Raw genomic sequence first — 22,337 nt, 5'->3', positions numbered from 1 at the left:
CATGCACCACCATTGCCCGGCTTCAATTTTGTCTTGAATGAATGGTAAATTACATGTATGTTAAGCAATTATTTTAAAATGAAATTTCTTTATGGCTTACTCTCACTCAGAGATTTGTGTCCCTATTCTACGTACCTATATCCTCAAGGTTGCATAGGAGCTCCTCAGGTACAAAGAGACCACAAGTGGAAAAAGCTTAAGAAGCCCAATTCCAGGGTATGTTTAAATGTGCGAACATGATCCCTTACAACAGAAATGCTGGTAATAGCCTAAAGCAGGAAATAGCTTTTATGTTCATCAACAGTAAAAGATGTTATAGTACATCCATGGACTATAGTAACCAGCAATGGAGATCAGCAAACTACAGCTGTATCAACACAGGTTCAGCGAAACCTTCAGGACCTGCTAAAAAATCTTATTTTGATGCCACTTATGTTAAACTAAAAACCAGAGATTAAGCTATATCATTTAAGGCTGAGTTATTAGGCAGCAAAACTAGAAAGAAAAGCAGGAGAATGTGTACATATATATATATATATATATATATATATATATATATATATATATATATATACATGGAATGATATATATATGGAATAGGGTTAGGGAATATATATAGGGTTAGGGAGATATGGGTTCCAAGGGAAGGGAAACATTGACAGGGGTAGTGATAGTCAATTTCTTGACTTAGATTTGTTGTGTGAGCATCTGTATTATTAGATCAACAGTACAGTGTTTTATGCCATTTTCTGTATGTGGGCCAGGACAAAACATAGTTCTAGTCTTTCTTAGTCTTAATACTTGTTTGTTCTGTTGCTAGTCAGAGGCATCTGCAGTCCTCTCAAAGACTTTAAAGCTGCTACAAGACTGAGCAGTACAGAATAGGTCTTTTGGTATACAACTTATTTTGAGTCAAAGAAGTTTCAGCTTCTGAAATCCCTTATCTGCATAAAAGCAGAAACCTCCTAAAAACCAACATTCCACTCAGACAGCAGTTCTAGTGAGCTCTTTCAAGAGCCATCGGCATCACAGTCGCTTTGTTACTAGACTGCTTCTCTCCCATCTCCTTTTAGTGCACATCCATCTTTCCACATCTTCCCTTCTCTGAAGGTACATTTGTTCTTTCACAAGTACCCCCTTAAGATAACATATCAACCCCAAATTTTAACTACCCTTCTGAGTCATACTTCTTTATGAATTCCTTCTCTTTTTCTATATTCATAAGTAAATTTTTAAAAATTTTACCAATATGCATCCTTCAGTTTAATATTCAGGACTAGACAAAAAATAAAGAGGCAGATGAGTAAGTTTTTCCTTCTGATGCAGTTCAGTTTAAAAGGCCAAAGTAGGTTCGAGAACACTGCAGAGAGTAAGACAGTGCTTGATAGCTCCCGTCTAGTCCTGACCAGTGAAAAGGTCTGGAGTGAAGGACAAGGTTTTGGAACACAATACCAAAGAAAACTCTTGGTTGGGGAGGTGACGGTGGGCTTTGATGGAAAAAGTATAAAAAAGTTACCTAGGTAGGCTGGGGCTGTTTCTGTGCACAGGGCAGGAGTCCCAGGCTAAGAGCCAGGAAAGTTATCAGTGTAGCTGGCAAGGCCCGCTTTCCTCAGAGCTGCCTACTGTACAGGTCCCAGGCCACCTCCAGCAAAGGTGAAGGGTAAAGCCTTATCTACCAGAGATGACACCATCATCTTTTATTTTTTCTTGTTCATCTAATGTCTAGTGGTTTTAGTTTATAGGGTCCAAGAATCTGTATTTTCTTAAAATAATATGTTAATTTATTCTGAAGAGTAGGACTTTTATAACACAGATATCACCCTGGAGGTAAACATAATACTAGTTGTTTATAGTATGTTACAAAATATATAAGTAGATATAACATTCAGAATTTCTATGAAGCCAAGAATATTTAACAATCTAGTGCTCAGGCCAGAGGAAGGTATTATGACAGAGGAAAGAATAAAGACTAACATCTTTTATGAATTTAAATTTGTAAATTTCAAATTCTCATGAAATAAAATCAACTATGTACAAAGAAGTACACAGCTAAGGCAGTGAGATTGTGCAAGTCTGTTTCATTCTTCAAAAATCAACTAAGTAGTCCATCACATTACCAGCAACGAGGGAAATCATGCAATCAGGTAAATACAAATAGGGAAATATGGACAAAACAGGATAGCTATTTGCAACAAGACAGTTTTCTAAACTTCACAGAGAACAATGTACAGGGACTGGTAATATAACTATAGATTGCATGCTATCATGTTTGAGCCTTGTATCTTCAACAATGTAAAACATATTAAGAAACAAACAAAAGCAAAAGAATGCAAAAAAGGAGAAATGGCTGTAGCTTCTTAATTCCATTTTATTTGTCCATTTATTTACTTATTTTTAACATATAGTGAATGGAACCTATGTCCTAGTACATGCTAGGCAAGTGATCGACCAATGAACTATATTCCCAGCATCTCAATAACTGTTTTTTCCTTTTATTGAAAAATAGATTTTACATACACTATATCTTGATTACCATTTTCCCCTCCCTCCACTTCTCCCAGTACCTCCCTACTTCTCATCCCATCTGGATTCCACCCCCTTTTGCTTCTCATTAGAAAACAGGTGGATGCTGGAGAGATGACTCAGTGATTAAGAGTACTAGCTGCTTTTCCAGAGGACCAGGGTTCAATTCCCAGCACTTACATGGCAGGTCACAACTGTCTGTACCTCCAGTTCCAGGGGATCTGATACCCTCATACATACAAACAAAACACCAAAGCACATTCAGAATGATTTTCTCTTTTCTCAAAAGAGAAAACAAACAGGCATCTATGGGGTAATAAAATATAAAAGAAAACCAAGTAATTGGAGTAGGACAAAAACAACAGGAAAAAAGTCCAAGAAAAGGCACAAGAAACAGATATAAATGCAGAAACCCACTCGTTTGAACACTTAGGAACCCATAAAAACACAAAACTAGAAGCCATGATAGATACAAAGAACCTGTAAGGTAAAAAGAAAAATAGTAGAAAAAGAAGAAAAGGCCCAGACAGGACATTATAAGGCAAGGAACCTTGAAAGATGTCATTGAGTTTGCTTTCTTTTGGCCATCTACTGCTGGGCATGCAGTCTACCCTTAAGAGCAGTTTGTTTCCCGGTGAGAAAAGTCTGTATTTTAATAAGTACTTTGGTGAGTCTCATGCAGTTAGTCTCTGACATCATAGTACCATGGCTTGAATAAACTTAGTCATAAAAAGAATCAACAGTGGCACTTATTAAATTTCAGGCCCCACAACAGACAAGTATCTCTAACGGGGAGCCTGAGAACTGAGATTTTTAACAAGAGTCCCTGGTGATTCTCAGAGAAACCTGGGACTCTGCTATGGGGTTTTCTACTTTGTATTTTCTATTCTAAATGTAAAGACAAAACAGCTTAGAGTAAGAACAGCTTCATTGAAAAGAAAGTGGCTACCCTGCAGAAAGGGTAACACATTCTTGTCTAGCCCTGACTTTCTGGTGTTTCAGACCCATAAATCCAATGTTTATACTTCCTTTGAAGTCATAAAAACATCCTAAACTCTTTGTTTACGCCAAAAGTCACCATTTTTCTCTAACTCTAGTTCTTTCCAGTGTTCCCCACATCTCAATGATGACATTAGCAGCAATCTAATGGGACCACCAGAAACCAAGTTATTTTTAATTTCTCTTTTCTTAAGTCTTGATTTCAATCTGTCACCGAGGCCTCTCATTTTACTTTCTAATTTGTTCCATCTGCACTACTTATTTCCTTTTCTTTGTTCTTATCTCATTTCTCTTGAACTATGTCCAACTTCACCCATCACTTGTATACTCTAGTTGGTCCAATGTTGACGGGGATTGTGCTCCCACACTGTAGCTGGAATGATTTTGCTCTGATCCTATCGAATCTGCTGTTTTCTCAAGAGAAGGATTAACTTTTGTTTTTTAAAAAACAAGACCAGGGAAAGATCTCTTAGTGTGGTGCCCAGTTTCACTGTATCGCTGTCTCCCTGCAGTCTATGATCCAGCCACAATGGCCTCCTTTTAGTCTCTTAGGCTTGCAATGCCTGCTTCTAACAAAAGGCCTTTGCATATGACATTCCTTGTGTTTTCCACATTACATCTCTTATTCTTCAGATCTGAGTGTGGCTTTCTTAAGGAAGCTTTCTCTAACACCTCTGACCAGACTGATAAATGCCCCTCCTGTAAGGTTTCATAACACTTAAGAAAATTGATGTTTTTGGCTGAATTAGACTACTTATTCCATCAGCTTGAATACTTTGTTTCCTCTCTCAAAGTATTCTCTGGATTTCACTTAAATATGGGATATATTTCACAATATCCCCCATGTTTAGTTCTCTGCTTGTCTTCCCTCATTGACCCTTGACAAACTCTTCCTTTTTACTTCTTTTTTCATTTCTTTCATGGTTTTGAGGACGGAACCCAGGGCCTCGAACACACAAGATAAGTGTACTATCACTGAGCTATAACCTCAGTGAGATCTAACCTCTCCATATAGAAGACAAAGTGGTATAGTACTATCTTAAACAGTGCACATGGCTTTCTACTTTGTTTCCTCAATTGAAAAACTATACTTACTTTGAAATATTTGGTGGAATGATTTGGAGTTTGTTTTCCTTTTGAGCGAGTTAGGTTAAATTCTAACATAATTTCCGTAGGACATTTTCTCTCAGGATTAGATTTTTAGAGTCTCGTGTATCCAGCTAGCTCTTCTGTCTTATCCTGATTTATTTTGAAACTCCCTTTACGACAGACCATGATGGCTCAACGAAAAACTAGAGGACAAAGTGTTAACATCAGTCAGACATGTTCTTTCCTGTTCCTTTGAGGGAAGATCAGAGAAGCAACCGCACAGCAGCACAAGATTAAAATAAGTAGAAACTGCAAAGGCTAGGAAATAAAATAGTAAAATTTCCACATCAAAACCGGTGAAATGGTGTTCATTTTCTTCTACATTTGTTAGGTGACCCACACTGCCCATTAAAGTTTAGCTCTCTCCTCCAATTCTTTTAACAGAGCTGTAATTGGAGATTTTAGTATTTAGAGGGTTATCTTACAAATTAGATACACTATGTGTATGTCATCTTATCCTTCTTTGCCTGTGTCTTCATTGAAAACAGCATATTATACTTACTATGTTTTGAAAATCAGAAACATTTTCTTTAGTAAAGTTGAAGAACCCCCAAAACTGATGGCACACAGGATAAAACATAAAAGCCTTTGTTGAAGTTTCCTTTCTTGTTATGGGTTCACATCTCTAGCTTTTTCCCTTCCTCATTCAAGTGTTATTTATCACTGATACTTGCAGTTGACTAGGAACTTAACATTCTTTAGGAAGTGGAAATACAGCCCGATGGTTCTATGCTGGCCCTGTTAAGCAGAGCGTTTGGAGAGTGTTCTTGAGGTGAAGAGTGTACAAATGGAAAGCTCGGCCTTAGTGGCTACCCACAGGTTTGACAAGGCCATCCTTAGCGTTTGAAGTTCATCTCACTCTGGTGAGGTAACCGTCCAGTCATCAAAGGTCCCTTTTTGACGTCCACGAAGCAACAGAAGCCTCCAGGAGTCCAAGCAGGCGATAAATACATGTCTCCACTGGCTTGGCTGGGATTGGCCTCTCCTGAGCTATGTAGCATAAACCTTTCGGCTGCCTGATGGATGACAGCTGCTGGAACCTCAGGTACCAGCTCGTTTTCACACATCCTAGTCTAGAGCGTCAACACCCCTCTTCTTTGTCCTCTCCAGTCTTCTCTCTCGCTCAGAAGGTCTGGGACAATCAGGATGAGTTTCTTTCCCTGGCGAGACCTGGGGGAGGGAGGTTGTTCAAAAGGAAAGGAGGCAAAGAAAGAATAAGAATCAAACCCTAGTTAAGAGTCATCGGAACAGCCATACCCTGCTGTGACCTGCCGGGCCCGCGGAGGAGCCGCAGCCGGAACCCTCAGGCCAAACGCGTCGCTCGGAAGCACCAACGGCTGAGTCAGCCGGATCACGTGACGGGGGAGCGGCGCGCGCCGGCCGCGGCGCCCATTGGCTGGCGGCGGGAGCGCGGGGTTTGATGGGAAGGCATTGGCCGGGCCCTGCACTCTATCAGTAGCTGCTGCTGCTTGCTCCAGGGGCGGGATATTCTGTGGCCACCGGGTCTTGCGGGAGTGGACGCCGGGGCTGGGCGGCTCCCGCTTTCCTCAGGTAGGATGGTGACAGGGAGGGCCGCGTAGAGGGCGGCGCTCCGGGCTGCGGGAATCGGTGACCCGGGTGCTTCCGCCCATGCCAAGTGGCCTAGCGCTCGGTAGTGGCTGGGGACACGCGGCGGGGCTGAGCCCTAGTACACGGTGCTCACCTTCTCCCGGGGATCGCCCAGCACAGCTGCCCGAGCGGCTCCGGAGCGCACGAGACCCGGCTCTGCCTCCCCCAGGCCGGGGTTCTCCGGGCTAGGTTCTCAGGGATCCGGGCGCAGTGGCGGTGGTCTGGAGCCCGAACCCATGGCCCTACCTGTGTTGAGAAGTGCCCGAAGGCCCCAGGAAGCACCTCCGTAGCTGAAATCGCCACCCCGAGTGCTCTGATCGCCTGCGTGGCCACTGGAGCAGACAGGATGGGATGGACTGAAAACTGTCAGTGTCACGCTGCTCAGTCCGCGTGTGGGCGTGGATTGGGAGCGCCTTAGAGGAGCTGCTCCACGGCCATTGTCCTTATTTATCAGAGGGACCGCGGCCGGCGGAGGGGTGGAGGGGGAAGACGAAGATGATTGGTGTTAGGGGCGGCCGGGGCAAAGCTACTCCAAACGACGTCAGTAGATTTAATCCTTTGACGATGTGTTTTCGGCGGAGAGTTCGATTGATGAATTTAAGTTTTGTGTGCAGTTGTCAGCAACACCTGTGACTCACCGAGTTTTCCATGCTCTGCTCTTCCTTTTTGGCTTCTGGTTTGTTGTGCTAAGAGTCTGTTGTTTTCTGTCTCAGTGGCCTCGGTCTCAGCGTTGACAAAATTGTCTAGAGGTGTAATGGATTGGGAGTCAGTTTAGTTTCAGGCCTATGTTGAAGCTGACAGGCAAGACTAATCCCTAGTCCCCAAAGGTCTCCATAGTGTCTCAGGGGAACGGGGTTGATTTTGAATATATTTTCTTAAACAAGAGCGGCTCATTTAAACGTAAGAGTTTTAAAAAAGTTCCTTGACATCTATTGTCAGCACGGCAGTGCTGTTAATAAACGTAGTGTCTATAATGCCGGAAAGAATGCAAGGAAGGCCAGGTGACAATCATAAATATATGATTTCATATAGAAATCTCCCTGTACCTTTTTTTTTCTTTTTGTGGCAGTCATCTCACGCATCTGAAGTGCTTTTAGAGGTGTGTTTCTTTTCATTTATTTTCGGGCAATAAACTTGGTGTAAGATACTTCAGAATTGCCTGTTTGGATATTTGAAAGCGATTTTGAACAAATTGCATTAAGGTGACTAGTTTATATTTAAGTTTCGGACTTAAGTTAAACTCAACTTCCCTTGCTGTGTTCCATGAAGGCCTGAGAGTTTATTCTAATGAGAAGTGCCTGAAAAATAGTCTTCTTTATTTTCATGCTACAGTAAGTGAGAAAAATACTTTCAGTAAAGATATAAACTTATTTGTAAACATTTTAAGTTATGAAATAAATGCTCATTTAAAAATTTAGGCATATACTTTATTTAAATATTACATGTGGGTGTTTTTGGTAATAGCAGTAGTAATGGCTACACTTTATTAAACAGTGTGTGCTGAACACTGTGTGTTCACTTAATTTATACAATTCCATGGAATGTAAACATATTTACTGCTTTATAAACCAAGGCTTAGAGAGTTTAAGTAATTTACCTGAAATCATATAGCTAGTATGTGGCTGAGCCATGTTTTGAATCATTATCCCATTGTTTTGATGTGATTTGAAATGAGTTGAGAATTAAAGAAAAACATTTAAGATTTTAAGTTCTGTCACTTCAACCTGAGTGTGAATACCAATAGAAAATATCATGTAATTTGGTAGGCATTGCTGCTTATTGAAAAACACACTTAGGGAGTTAGAGAGATGGGTTAGAGGTTGGGAGCATTCAGAGGGTTATCATGGTGGTTCACGGCTATCTGCAGCTCTAGTTTTAGGGTATCTAACACCCTACCTAGCTCTGGGGTATCTAACACCCTAGCTCTGGGGTATCTAACACCCTAGCTCTGGGGTATCTAACACCCTAGCTCTGAGGTATCTAACACTCTATCTCTGGGGTATCTAACACCCTAGCTCTGGGGTATCTAACATCCTAGTTCTGGGGTATCTAACATCCTAGTTCTGGGGTATCTAACATCCTAGCTCTGGGGTATCTAACATCCCTAGTTCTGGGGTATCTAACACTCTAGCTCTGGGGTATCTAACACCCTAGCTCTGGCGTATCTAACATCCTAGCTCTGAGGTATCTAACACTCTAGCTCTGGGGTATCTAACACCCTAGCTCTGGGGTATCTAACACCCTAGCTCTGGGGTATCTAACACCCTAGCTCTGGGGTATCTAACACTCTATCTCTGGGGTATCTAACATCCCTAGTTCTGGGGTATCTAACATCCTAGTTCTGGGGTATCTAACACCCTAGCTCTGGGGTATCTAACACCCTAGCTCTGGGGTATCTAACATCCTAGTTCTGGGGTATCTAACACCCTAGTTCTGGGGTACCTAACATTCTAGCTCTGGGGTATCTAACATCCCTAGTTCTGGGGTATCTAACACACTAGTTCTGGGATATCTAACATCCCTAGCCCTGGGGTATCTAATATCCTAGTAACATCCTCTTCTGACTTCCCTGGGCACAAGGCATGGTGCACATATACATGCAAGCAAAACGCTCAAACAAGAAAAACTAAGTGAATCTTAAAACACAAGTAGGTACACTCAATCCCTATGGTCAAACATGCTAAGTCCCATTGTAATATCAGAGCTGGAAAGAGATGGTACAGGTTGGGGACAAGCTGCTGAGGTTCATTTAATGGCAAGTGAGTGATTTATTAAAGAAATGCTGGCGTTACTTGACAAGAAAGTAGAGATGGATTAGAAAATGGCAGGGACTACAGTCAGAGAAACAATTTATTCTTAGTAATTACTATGTTATCAGGGATTGGAGCAGATAGTGTAGGACATTATTTAAGTCTTTCTGCATTTAAGAGGAGTCTAACTATCTCTCTTTTGCAGATGAGGAAATTGAAAAATAGGGATATTTACGTGATTTATTTGCGCATTGTTTCCCAGTAAATGATGGGCAATCAGAATTGGAGTTAAATTGTCTGGATGGAAAGTACAAAAGCAGTGGTGAGAGAAAAGTGAACTTCATACTGGAGAAAAGATTTAATCTTTTTGTGTTTCATATTTGTTAAAAACTGGTGTACGTGCATATCATTTCTAATAACCAGCTTCTTTAATTGATATTATAACTTGATAGAAACACTTCTGAATCTGTAAGAATTGATTCTTTGCTTATGAATATGAAAGCATGAATTTAATGACTCCCTAATATTTCAGAGGGTAAATCTTAAAAGCACAACTTCTTCAGGGAGACTAGAGACTAATTTTTTTAACATAAAACATTCTGGAGATGAATAATTGATATAAAATAGATATTTATTATGAATTATGCGTATAGTTAATATACTCACTCAAGTTACAGTAATGACTATTTTAGGCCCGTTGCTCTAAAAGTTCTAACTGGAGTCCTAGAAATTTAGCCAGCAGTTTAACTTCTCTCTAATGCAGATTTTAGCACTGAAATTTAATCTGATAAAGGAACTGGGCAACCTGATACATTGCCATAAACACTGTCTCTTGTGTTTATAACTCATTTTCCATTTTAGCAGCTGCTCTTGTCAACAGAGAAGGCTCAAGGTGCTTTCATATATCTTATTTCACTTTGTTTTTGTTTTTATTTTTTACAGTGCTAAGAATTGAGCTCAGGACTCCACATGCACTATCTTTGGAGCTTAACTTATTACTTCTGTAGGCTCAGGGTCTTAATTTATGAAGTGGAGGGACAGTATCTAAATGATAAAAGTTTTGCAAACCATCTGTTTTAGGGCTCCTTAGAGATTTAGTGCTAAGTGTGTAGTTGATGTTGCCATTAATTTCAAACAGTAAAAAGCTGTCTAAGCCAGGCAGGGTATGATGATGCCAGTCCTCAGGAGGCTGAGGCAGGAAGGTGGAACCTGAGGGTAGGCTAGACTATATAGGGAGACCCTGTCCCCCCAAACCAAACCAAACAGAAAATTTGGTCTCAAGGTGTGATGGCTACAGACTTGATTTGGAAGGATATAGTTCTTTCAGAAATGGATCTTTGTAGTCCAGTTATTCATGAAAAACTGTTAGATAGCACACACTAGTTTCAAAACAGTGGGGTGATGTGTAATTTGAGAATGTCAAATTAAGTAGTTCATGTGAATGTCTTTCCTTCTACCTTTCTTGGTGACTATTTTTAGCCTCTGAAGGAGGTTTTAAGATTTGTTTAATATCTTGTCCCACATATGACTCTTTTTTGTTTATTAGAGCTCCCAAATACCTCACAGTCACAGCTTAGAATTTTTAATACTGAGCTAGTATTACAGGATTAATATTATTTACAATTTAATTGTAGTTTATGAAATTATGTTTGTTGCTTCAGACCACCTTAGGACAGATCATATTTGTGTCCTGAAGAGTCACTTTGTAAATGAAAGCACTTGGTAATCGTCAGGCATTCCTTACTTTCTAAGAAAAGAAATTCTTAAAATAGGTATGCCTTGAGCTAATACTTATATGTAAATAGTGTTGAAATTCTTCCTGGGTGCTGATAATTACTTATTATGGTTAAGATATGGGGGAGTATGTGAAAATAAGTGTGTGCACAAATGTATAATGAAGTAGTTTTACATACTGATAAGCATATACTTGTAGCCTGATAAAAACACGTCAATTTGAAGGTAAAATTTTACTGTTTCGCCAGGCGGTGGTGGCGCACGCCTTTAATCCCAGCACTTGGGAGGCAGAGGCAGGCTGATCTCTGTGAGTTTGAGGCCAGCCTAGTCTACAAGAGCTAGTTCTAGGACAGGCTCCAAAGCCACAGAGAAACCCTGTCTCGAAAAAACAAAAAAATTACTGTTTCAACTTAAAAGAGTAGAAATTGTATACTTGTCTGTTAAATTGACTTACGATATTATCATTTTTAAGTTTTTATGCAATGTTTGAGAATCACAGATAAACAAAAGGAATACACAGCTAACCGAAATGAAGGTCATCTAAGTTTGAGGGTCTTAGAATTTTAGTAAAGCATGCTTAATTGGGTATTGAACAGCAGTGTTTTTAGAAATAGGAACTAGAAGTCTGAAGATAAAAGAACTTTAGGTCATGTTTCTTAGGTGCTATTGGACAAGTCACTAACTCGAGTGTCATTGAGTTTTCTTATCTCCAAGGTGGTTACAGTAAAGACTGTACTGTGACAAACTATTAATATATTTACTTTAATTAGCAAAGTAATTAAAGCTCAAACTATTGAAGGATTCATTCTTTTATCACAAGAATAACATAGGGAAACTACTTTAAAAAATAGAAAGTTTGTAGATATGTGTATACTTCTAAAGTGATTTGTCATTAAGTGTCCAGCTCTATTTTTGCCTTTAAATGTGTCCTCACTTTGAATATGCCAGTGGCTGCCTGTTTCAGTTGAGTGGAGGCCCACAGATGCTTTATGGTATTTAAGATTTCTGTATGTCCTTATGTTTTGGGCTGTTCTGCTGTTGTGACAGCAACAATGAAATCTCAAGTATATATCAACAGCACTAATCATTATTTTCTAACATTTCAATGTTGCTTGTATCAATTACAAAACATTATGAATTATGAACAACACCTAATGAAGAGATGTAAGATTGTCAGGTGATGGAGTTGGCAGACATGATTAAAGTTTGAAGAACGAATTAAATTCCAGAAAAAAAAAAGTTTTAGAGAAAATGTGCTGTGTATTTAACTTAAAATTTTAAACTATTTGCTTTGTTTCTAGCTGTGACTTCTTTTGGACAACTCATGATATTTATTATTGTGCCAACTTTGTACAAATAAAAGATGGGTGGACTGCTTTCCCGATGGAGGGTAAGAACACATATTTTCTGTATTGCAAGTTTTCAAGTCTAACATAAAAATGTTACATAAAGATTTTTGTAAAGGTCTCCTTTGGGGTTTACTTTTCAGTGAGTTTGATACTATATATTTAATCTCATTTAACTCCATTTAGAGTTACTTCTTTGGACATTATTTTTGTAGTTCTGTTTATTTTATGGGTATCTAATGTCTCTAGAAATTAATTTTTATTTGTGTATTTTATGTAAGTAGTTTTCTTCTTATATTGCTCAAATCCCAAGTTTATTCTAAAAGTAGTTGAATTTGTTTTATGCCGTAGTTATGGCTTTTATAGACTACATAATCTGCTTGATTATTTATCTGTCTATTTATTTAATTAATTATTTTGAAGACAGAGTTTCACTGTGTAGCTTTGAACTCACAGAAATTTGTCTCGCCTCTGCTTTCCTAGTGCTGAGGCTTAAGGAATTATTTTTTTGTGTGTGTTGTCTTTTTTTTTAGCATGCCTTATAAGTTCACTAATGTCACACTAAATACACTTTTAAGAGTTATAGGTTGAACAAAATTAAAAATGAAGATTTTGTTAGTTAAGCCTTTAGAGAAAGTATCTCAAATTTAAAGATATAAATTATATTGTTAAATACTCTTCTAATGTAAGAAGAGATTATATAGTTTAGGACAAATTAATTTTCTTATTTCTTATAATAGGGACTAGTGATATGTGATTTAACTTTTGACTTATAGATTAATCCATGTTTTAGATTTGTGCTATATTGACCCCCTCTTTTTTAAAAATTCACAGGTAAAATTGCATGTATTTATTATATGCAACATGATATTTTAAAGTGTGTACATTATATTATTTAGATTTAGCTCATAATTAACATTCCCTTTGTTAGCATTTTTCAAGAATATGGTATATCAGGACTAGAGAGATGGTTAAGGGGTTAAGAACACCTGTTGCTCTTGCAAAGCCTGAGTTCAGTTCTTAGTACTCTAAAAAGGTTATTCACAACTGCCTGGAACTCCAGTTTTAGGGATGTGGCACCTCCAGCTTTCCATGTCCCCTGTACTCACATTGAGTGCACACAGGCATAAATGTGTATGTACATACTTAAAACAGAAATAAGCTTTTTTGAAAAAGTTGAGAAAGATACAGTATAGCACTGTAAGCTATAGTCTCCATGCTGTGTGGATCTGTAGGATGTTTTCTATGTGATGTTGTGTATCCTATGACCCCTACGCTTTCAAGCCTGTAGCGCTCTACCTCCAGTTTCCCTAGACTGGCAGCTTTTCATTTTCTACTCCTATGGGATCAGCTCTTCTCCATCCCAGTGATGTGTGAAATTACTTTCTTTAAAAATCTGACAGACTAAGAATTTTATTATCTCTTTGTTTTTATTTGGTTGGATTATATGAAGTTGCCAGTATTCTGCTTTGACATAAAAAATGGCAGTTTTGTGTGGTTCAGCCTTACATAAAGAACTCTAGTAGGGCCCTTAGCACTGACATTTGTTACTGTCTCGATAAATATTTTCTCAATTGTCATTTAGATCATTCTGGCTTATATAAAAATGTATTTGGCAAATAATCTCTGCTATTATAAACTATTCTTAGATACTCTTTAAAAATCTAATCTTTACGAAGCTATGTACTTGGGGCTGAAGCGATGGCTCAGAGGTTAAGGTACTGGTTGCTCAATTTCAGCAGCCATACAACTTCCCTCACTCACAACTATTTATAACTTCAGTTCCTGGAGGTCCAGTGCCCTCCCTCTTCTGACCTCTGTGGGCACCAGGATGCATGTCGTGTACAGACATACATGCAGGCACACTCTCCCCAGACTGTGTACTTTAGGAATCAGACCTGCAAAACCTTGTTGTGCTTCAGTGCATCAGTCAGTGTGGTACTTAGCAGAGCCCAAGGTGAGTGAACTTTTAGCTTTATTGAATTAAACTATCTTTAGCCTGTGAATATTTTGGTATATTAATTCTTTTGGATGAAAATTTATTTCTTTATATAAAGTCTGTTCTTTTGAGGTTAAGAATGGTAAATGTAGAACTATCGCAGTTGAAAGTTTTAGGAAAAATGTTACTTTAAGAATCCTAGCTGTACAGTGGAGGCGGAGTCCTTATAATCTAAGCACTTGGGAGGCAGAGGCAAGTGGATCTTTGTGAGTTCAAGACTCGCCTGGTCTACAGAGCTATTTCCAGGAAAAGTAGGCCTGTACAAAGAAACCTTGTCTTGAAAAAACAACCCCCCCAACTGTATAGTTTGGTATTATAATTTTTCTATTGTAGTTAAAACAGGTAGAACTATAGCTTGATAACATTGGGAAACCTAGTTGTGAATTAAAATGTTCTAATGACTGTAAAGCCAAGTGTTTCTAAGTTTGCAGTAACAAGTTCTAATGTCATGCCTTATTTCTGTTTCTAAAACAGGCAAAGCCTTCAACAGTCGAAGTTCTAGAAAATATAGATAAGGTATGTTCATTGACTCTAATATTTTATCTTATTATTTTAGTAATTTTATGTTAGAGAAGAGATATGGGAACTTAAAGATAATATAGAGAAATCCTGAGAACTTTAGTGTGACATGATCTCAAAAAAAAAAAAATCTGGTCTCTCAGTGACTTAAGAAGCCTGTATCAAGTAATAGAATCTGATAGAATGCAATTAGAGCTAACATGGTGTAAATGAGTGTAACAGATAGCATAATAAAGGTTGCTGGCTACTGTGTAGCTTTTATCAGTCAGCAAAAATTCTGTAGCTTTGACATTTTTCTTTTATTTGAAAGGTATTTTTTCTTAGGAATATTGGAAGTAGTGAATAGACTGGAATGATGGAGTTTCAACCATTGGTTTGATTTTGTTGTTTATTTGTTTTTGGAGACAATCTCTCTAATATTATTCTGCCTGTCTGGCCTAGAACTCTCTGTTCAGAGAAATCTGCCTCCCTCTACTTCACTATTAAAGGTGTATACTACTATCCTGGCCCTACATTGTTACAATTTTTATTCTTTTTTTTTTCTTGCCAGATTTCTAAAGACCATGTATGGAGAGCTATTTTTTTTTTTGACTCAAGTATTTGCGGGTATCAGTTTCATTTCATCAGTCTTTGCTAATTTAATAGATTAAAAATAATATTTAATATTTCAGTTTAAAAATAATTTGTTGAGAAAGGCTTTTTAGTTTTTAAGTTCATTTTTAGTGTTCCTTCCTTATGTTTGCTTTGAAATATTAGAACATTGAATTTCATTTACTCTTAGGACTCTTGAATAATCTTTCTGCCATGTTAGTTCTCTCATTTTAATTTTTCAATGCTTTATGAGATTTTATAATATGGAATACTTCTCTCTTAACAGGAAATTGAAGCATTGGAAGAATTTAGAGAAAAAAATCAGAGATTGCAAAAATTATGGGTTGGAAGATTAATTATCTATTCTTCAGTTCTTTATTTGTTTACATGTTTAATCGTGTACCTGTGGTATCTTCCTGATGAATTTACAGCAAGACTCGCCATGACACTTCCATTCTTTGCTTTTCCTTTTATGTAAGTAAAGTATTCTTTTTGTTGATCCTTTCTTTTTCTGATCAGATAATTTTAGTATATTCATTCTCTTTTTATTATAAGATATTGTCTGATTGAATAAATTTGGACTATTTTTATAGTTTGATAACCATTTTTTAAATTGTATAATTTCTACTTTATAACCTAAAGGGTTGTTCTTAATAAAAATTCAGAGTCAGATATTAGGGGGTGAAAGCTGAGAAGTCAGAGTAGCAGGGGAGCCCGCCACTAGAGAGACGGCTTACTTCTACCAATGCTCAAACTGAAGGGGCAATCCTGTGTATCCTCAGACTACATTTCCATACTGCAGTCTGAGCTCCTGTCTCCTCCCGCCTTGTATTCCTCTCTCTGCCCAGCTATATCCCTTCCTGTCTCCACCTCTCTAATGCTGGGATTAAGGATATGGGATTCCCAAATACTGGGATTAAAGGTGTGAGCCACCACCGTCTAGCTTCTAGTGACTTACTTAGCTCTGCACTCAGATCTTCAGGCAATTTTTACTTGTTAAAACACAAACAAAATATCACTATACCTTAGGGATAGCACTGTAGTTGCTAGTAATATTTTATAGTTTTCTGTTAGGCTACCATAGTTCCTGTAGGCCAGTGGTTCTTAACCTGTGGGTGTTGACCCCTTCAGAGGTCAGATAACCCTTTCATAGGGGTTGCATAATAGATATCCTGCATATCAGATGTTTACATTATGACTTTTAACAGAAAAATTGTAGTTATGAATTAAAAGTGAAAATAATTTTATGGTTTGGGGGTCACTACAGCATGAAGTGTGGTATTAAAGGGTCACAGCCTTAGGAAGGCTGAGAATTACTGCTATAGGCATTGGGCATGATATATGGAGTATGGAGATGAGTGGGGAGGGTTTTAATACCAAAATAATAAGTGTCCAAATGTCTCCAAGTATGTATCTTTCATCCTAATGCCTCTCTTTTTAATTATTGCTATCAGCCAATTATTCCTTCTTAGCTATTTCATAATCTGGCACTTTATGGGAGGTGTATCTCAACTGAGGATTTTGGGAAACAGTAAGGAGTCTTTTCATTTAATTAGTAAACATTTATGAATAACAATTGTGTAGACATTGGGTTATAATAGTATATGGTGAAAAAAATTAAATAAAATCATTGGCTGTAAGTTTTAGGTTATATATATTAAGGAATCAGTATGATTAATGTTATGACAGAGAAATACAAAATGCTGTGGGAATTTTTAACAGGGGCCCTAACCCAGGCTTGGGGACAGGGTTCTAGAAACAGTTTTGGTTAGGTTTTCCATTGTTCTCAAGTTAAGCAGCTTAGAACAATATCCATTATATTAGAGCTTTGAAGTTCAGAAACTCAGGCAAATTAACTGGGTCTTTGCTTAGACCCAGGCCTGAGTGAGTCTCCAGGGGTCAGACAGTAGTGTATTTGGAGTCTCTGCGGGAGAACTGCAGACTTAGGTTGTTGGTCGACTCTGATTTACCTGGGTAATCCCTGACAGTTTCCCACTTAAAATCAGTAACTGTGATTGTATCTGCACAGTCCCTTCACAGCACTTGTCTAGATTACTGTGTTAGGAAGGATGTCTGTGGCGTTGTCTACTACAGACTCCTGTAAAACTGGTGTTTGAATTTTATACTTGCAGAATGGATATGTGTAATGTGCTGTGACATGGCAGTGAGAGGAGCTGCAGCTATGACTGTAGGAGTGTGCAGTTTTGAGCAGAATGAAGTGAATGCTATTGCTACACTGGGCAGTTATCTTTTTATTATGTTGGGGACCCAGCCCCGAGCATGGTCTGTCCATGTGCATCATAGGCTTTCCCACTTTAGGTGAGCCTCTTAGACATGTCCAGATGTCTTTCTCCTAAGTCATTCTAAATCCAGCCAAATTGACAAGATTAACCAGCACTTCATCATAGCCTCTGAGAGCGTAGATCTAATAAATTAGAAGGAGGTAAGAGTGGATCTAGAGTAGGAAGCTAGAAGGATATTACAGTTGATAAAGAGAAATGATGAATGATTTGTATTGGGTGGGTGGGAGAAGAGCAGACGGATTGAATGAAATTGATGTGTTGGAGATTTAGGAGGTAGAATTGAGAGGCATTTGATGATTGGCTGATTATGGGGTGAAGAGGAAGAATCATTTCAAGGATAAAATTCAGGTTTCTAGTTTGGGGTGTTTGGTTGAGATTATTATCATTCATCAAAATAGTGAACACCATGAGTAGGAGAAGGTTTGGTAGACCACTCATTTTCCAATTGGAGCTGTCGGATGGTTGGTTGAGTATGAGTACGGAAGTTAGAGAAAATTCAGTAGATGTTTAGTGAAGTCAGACTTTTAGTCCCAGCTGCTTGGGGGGCTGCAGCAGGACGATCACAAGGTCAAGGCCTGCCTAGACTATAGGGGGATGTGCAACCTACTAAGACCCTGTCTCAGAAATTACAAAGGTGTTGGGAAGCTACAACTTATTAGTAGAACATTTGCTAACAGATGTGAAGCTCTTTATAAATGTTAGTCATCTGCAATGTGTTAGGTAGTGGTCTAAACCGTAGTGATGGGAAAAGTAGTGGAGATTCTGCTCTCATGGAACCTGAGTTCATCTGTGATTGATAGATAAAAGGTAGAAGTTAACAAAGACATAGTTAATTTGGAGAGAAATATGTGCAATGAAGGAAGTCAAATGATGTGATTAAAAAAAAATAGATTTCTTGAGAAAGGTCCTGGGAGGCCTTCTTTAGGAAGTGGTGTTTGAATTGAAGAACAAGTATAGAACAAGTTGAAATTTGTGAAGACTATATATAGCATATAGTGGCACATAGACCTACAAAGTTACATATAAGGGATTATTTCCAGAATCTTAGTGTAATTCTTTCTAATGGTAGAATTTTAGGTAGTTCTTTTATTCCATGTTTTCTGGTAGTGTTTGAATTTTTTCATCAGTGTATACTTTACATTTAAAAAAAAAAACAAAGTCTGCTAGTTGCGGGACGATGTTTCTAACTAGAAAACAGAAATGTGTAGACTGAACCTGAATAGATACCTTCTGTGAGGGCAGAGAAGCAGCGTATTTGGGATGTGTGACGGAGAGGAAAATGCTGTGAAATGAGCTTGGAGAATCAGGCAAGTTCCAGATCATGGGCAGTCAAAGCTGGGAGGAAGCATCTCATAGCAGGTGGAATGGGAAGCTTCTGTTGTGGAAGAATGGCATGATGGAAATTACATTTAGAGGGTCACTTACGTGCTGTCGTGAGGATTGGTAAGAGGAGAGGACAAAATACAATACTTGGGAAACTGCTATGTAAGTTCTTTTGTCTTTCTTTTGAGACTAGGTCTCACTGTGTGGCAGTAGCTGGCCTGGAACTCACTGTGTACACCAGGCTGGCCTCAAACTCATAGAGATTGATTGTTTTTGCCTCCTGAGTGCTGTGATTAAAGACCTACACCACCATGCTTGGTTTCGTAAATTTATCCAAAGATAAAGGTGGATTGGGCTGCTCAGTAACACCAGAAGTTAATAAATAACTTAGAAATGTTTTGGAAGTTAAAGCTGATACAATATGATAGGAGAAAATGGGATATAGAAAAAGAAATTTAAGGTTTTGGTTTAGCATTTAGTCTGGGACATATTTCTAAATTTGAACTCCCAAACTCATAAAACAATCAACTTTGCATGTGCAGAGGTAAACAAGTTTATTTTATATTCAGATCTGAGAACTGAAATTGAGTTCATGTGGAACATTGCTGTTAATCTTCTGGACATTGGCTGTGGGGCCTCCTCATGTCCTTGGCTAGTGCTTTGTCTCTGAGCTGTGCTACCAGCCTCACTCTTGGCTTATTTGTTTCCCTTCTTTTTAGAAATCTTTTAGATCTTTTTAGATTTCAAGTAGATGAGCTTATAATACTGAACCCTTATACCGTTTTCTTTATATTTTTCATAAAAAAACAGGGAGAAAATAAGATTAAAAGTATGAGATACTTACTTGATTTAAATATTTTCACAAAACTAGGAAAAATATTCTTACTTGACATTCAGTTTGATAGAGCAGTCAATTTTCTGATTATAAAAGGTAATTTATAGATCCCCGATAGAGAACTCCGCTAATTCCAACTGCTGTCCCAAATTGTGCTTTGCTGGATCTGTTACTAAGTCATAAGAATTAGTTTTGAAAATGGTGCTGGCATAACTGGATGTCAACCTGTAAAAAAATGAAAGTAGATCCATATCTATCACCATGCACAAAAATCAAGTCCAAATGGATTAAAGACATCAACATTAATCCGTCCACTTTGAACCTGATAGAAGAGAAAGTGGGAAGTAGTCTACAAGATATAGGCACAGGAGGCCTCTTCCTAAGTAGGACCCCAGCAGCACAGACAATAAGAGAAACAATGAATAAATGGGATCTATTGAAACTGAGAAGCTTCTGTAAAGCAAAGGACACTGTCAGTAGGACAAAAAGGCTGCCTTCTGACTGGGAGAAGATCTTCACCAACCCCTCATCAGACAAAGGTCTGATCTCCAAAATATACAAAGAACTCAAGAAACTAGGCACTAAAACTCTAATTAACCCAATTAAAAAATGGGGTACTGAACTTAACAGAGAATTCACAACAGATGAACTTCGAATGGCCTGAAGACACTTAAGGTCATGCTCAACCTCCTTAGCGATCAGGGAAATGCAAATCAAAACCACTTTGAGATACCATCTTACACCTGTCAGAATAGCTAAAGTCAAAAACACCAACGATAGCCTATGCTGGAGAGGATGTGGGGTGAGGGGAACACTCATCCATTGTTGGTGGGAATGCAAACTCGTGCAGCCACTGTGGAAATCAGTGTGGCGGTTTCTCAGGAAACTGGGAGTCAACCTCCCTCAGGACCCAGCAATTCCACTCTTGGGAATATACCCTAAAGATTCCCTAACATACTACAAAAGCATTTGTTCTACTATGTTCATAGCAGCACTATTTGTAATAGCCAGAACCTGGAAACAGCCTAGGTGCCCCTCAATAGAAGAATGGTTAAAAAAGGTGTGGAACATATACACATTAGAGTTTTACTCAGCGGTAAAAAACAATGACATCTTGAATTTTGCATGCAAATGGATGGAAATAGAAAACGCTTTACTGAGTGAGGTAAGCCAGACCCAAAAAGAGGAACACGGTATGTATTCACTCATAAGTGGATTCTAACCATAATTAAAGGTCTTTGAGCCTATTATTCGTGATCCTAGAGAAGCTAAATAAGAAGATGAACCTGATGAAGATTATTTAGCTATCCACCAGGAGATCCTTCATCTGGCGAAGGACGGCGATACAGTCGGAGACCCACATTGGAGCACCGGACCCCGAGGTCCAAATGAGGAGCAGAAGGAGGAAGAACATGAAAAACGAAATCAGTACTGCGAGGGATGCTATCACCCACTGATACAAGGAAACGGATCTAATGAGAGTTTACCAAGGCCAGTTGGACTGGGACTGAACGAGGACGTGATCTAACCAGATTCTCGGAATTTGGCCGGATTCTCTGAATGTGGCTGGCCCGAAGTCTTTCTGAAAAGCCATTGACTATGATACTGGGACCTGTTTCCTCTGCATATACTGAATTTTGGGGATCCAGTCTGTTTGGATACTCACCTTCCTGGACCTGGAGGGAGGGGGGAGGAACTTGAACTTCCCACAGGGCAGGAAACCCTGACTGCCCTAAGGGACGAAGAGGGAGGAGGAGAGGGAGTGGGGGGAGTGGGAGGGTGTTGGGAAGAGGGGCGGAAATGGAAACTTTTATAATTTAATAACATTTACTTTAAAAAAAAAAGAAAAAAAAAGAATTAGTTTTGAGACAATCATTTTATTAAAATAATTATAGTAATTATTTTTGGTGATCCTGGGATGGAACCCAGTGCATGAGTTACTTTCCACTGAGCTATATTCTTAGCCTGAATCATTTTTAAAAGTAGGAAAACTTCATTAAGTGTTTAAGTGTTGACTTGACATAGCCTAGAGTCATTGGAGAAGGGAGTCTCACTTGAAGGGTTGTGTAGATCAGATTGGCCTGAAGACAGCTGCTAAGCATGAGCTTGGGCAGAAGCCAGGAAACAGTTTTCCTCCACACTTTCTACCTTCGAGTTCTTGTTTGAGTTCCTGCCCAACTTTCCTTAATGATGAAATGTGACATTTTAAGTATAAACCAAATAAAGCATTTCTGTCTTCAGTTGTTTTTTGTTAGTGGATTTTAGCAGCCACGGAAAGGAAACTAAAACAGTTATATTCATTCATTCGTTATTTGTGTGTATGTATGTGTGTTTGTACATGTGGGTTTAGGTCAAATAACATTCTTGTTGGGTGGCAGTTCTCCTCTACCATGTGGGTCCTGGGAATTGAATGTGGGCTATCCTAGTCTGCTTCAAGAACTGTTGCCTACTGAGTCACCCTGCCCACCCATGAAGCATCTGGTTATTGTGCTCTGATTGCTGCGTGTCACTGTAGTTAGTGCTTTCTGGTTTGATGAGTTGCAGAACCACTCATCAAACCTCACTTCGTCTCATTCATTGTTACCCCGTTCTCTACTGTTGTGGCTTCTGCTTCAGTGAGCTCTTCACTTTGGGAAGCACAGGCCAAGTTACCTAACA

At 38.7% G+C, this 22,337-nt stretch overlaps 1 protein-coding gene and 1 long non-coding RNA gene across 6 annotated transcripts in view; one reads left to right on the top strand and one right to left on the bottom strand.

Annotated features, from left to right (window-relative positions):
* Positions 1 to 2,348: 2,348 nt before the first annotated feature.
* On the bottom strand, positions 2,349 to 7,067 carry LOC146890392 (uncharacterized). The gene is made up of 2 exons (XR_014998790.2): positions 6,374 to 7,067; positions 2,349 to 5,841 (listed from the first exon to the last, which is right to left on the bottom strand). It is a non-coding gene; the product is annotated as an uncharacterized LOC146890392 (long non-coding RNA).
* Positions 5,603 to 22,337, top strand: part of Lnpk (lunapark, ER junction formation factor) — a 52,673-nt gene continuing 35,938 nt past the window's right edge. For 4 of the 5 annotated variants that reach the window (XM_048425595.3, XM_048425598.3, XM_048425597.3 and 1 more), the window contains exons 1-4: positions 6,079 to 6,222; positions 12,065 to 12,153; positions 14,583 to 14,624; positions 15,505 to 15,692. In XM_048425595.3, the coding sequence (XP_048281552.3) occupies positions 12,127 to 12,153; positions 14,583 to 14,624; positions 15,505 to 15,692 (257 nt within the window). In that variant the 5' untranslated portion in view covers positions 6,079 to 6,222; positions 12,065 to 12,126. Of the gene's footprint in view, positions 5,717 to 6,078; positions 6,223 to 12,064; positions 12,154 to 14,582; positions 14,625 to 15,504; positions 15,693 to 22,337 lie in introns of those variants that run through there. The other variant, XM_048425596.3, reaches the window with a different exon arrangement.

This window comes from Myodes glareolus, chromosome 21 (assembly GCF_982192425.1).
Source record: "Myodes glareolus chromosome 21, mMyoGla1.1, whole genome shotgun sequence".
Lineage (NCBI taxonomy): Eukaryota > Metazoa > Chordata > Mammalia > Rodentia > Cricetidae > Myodes > Myodes glareolus.
This window is presented reverse-complemented; position numbering and strand designations above follow the sequence as displayed.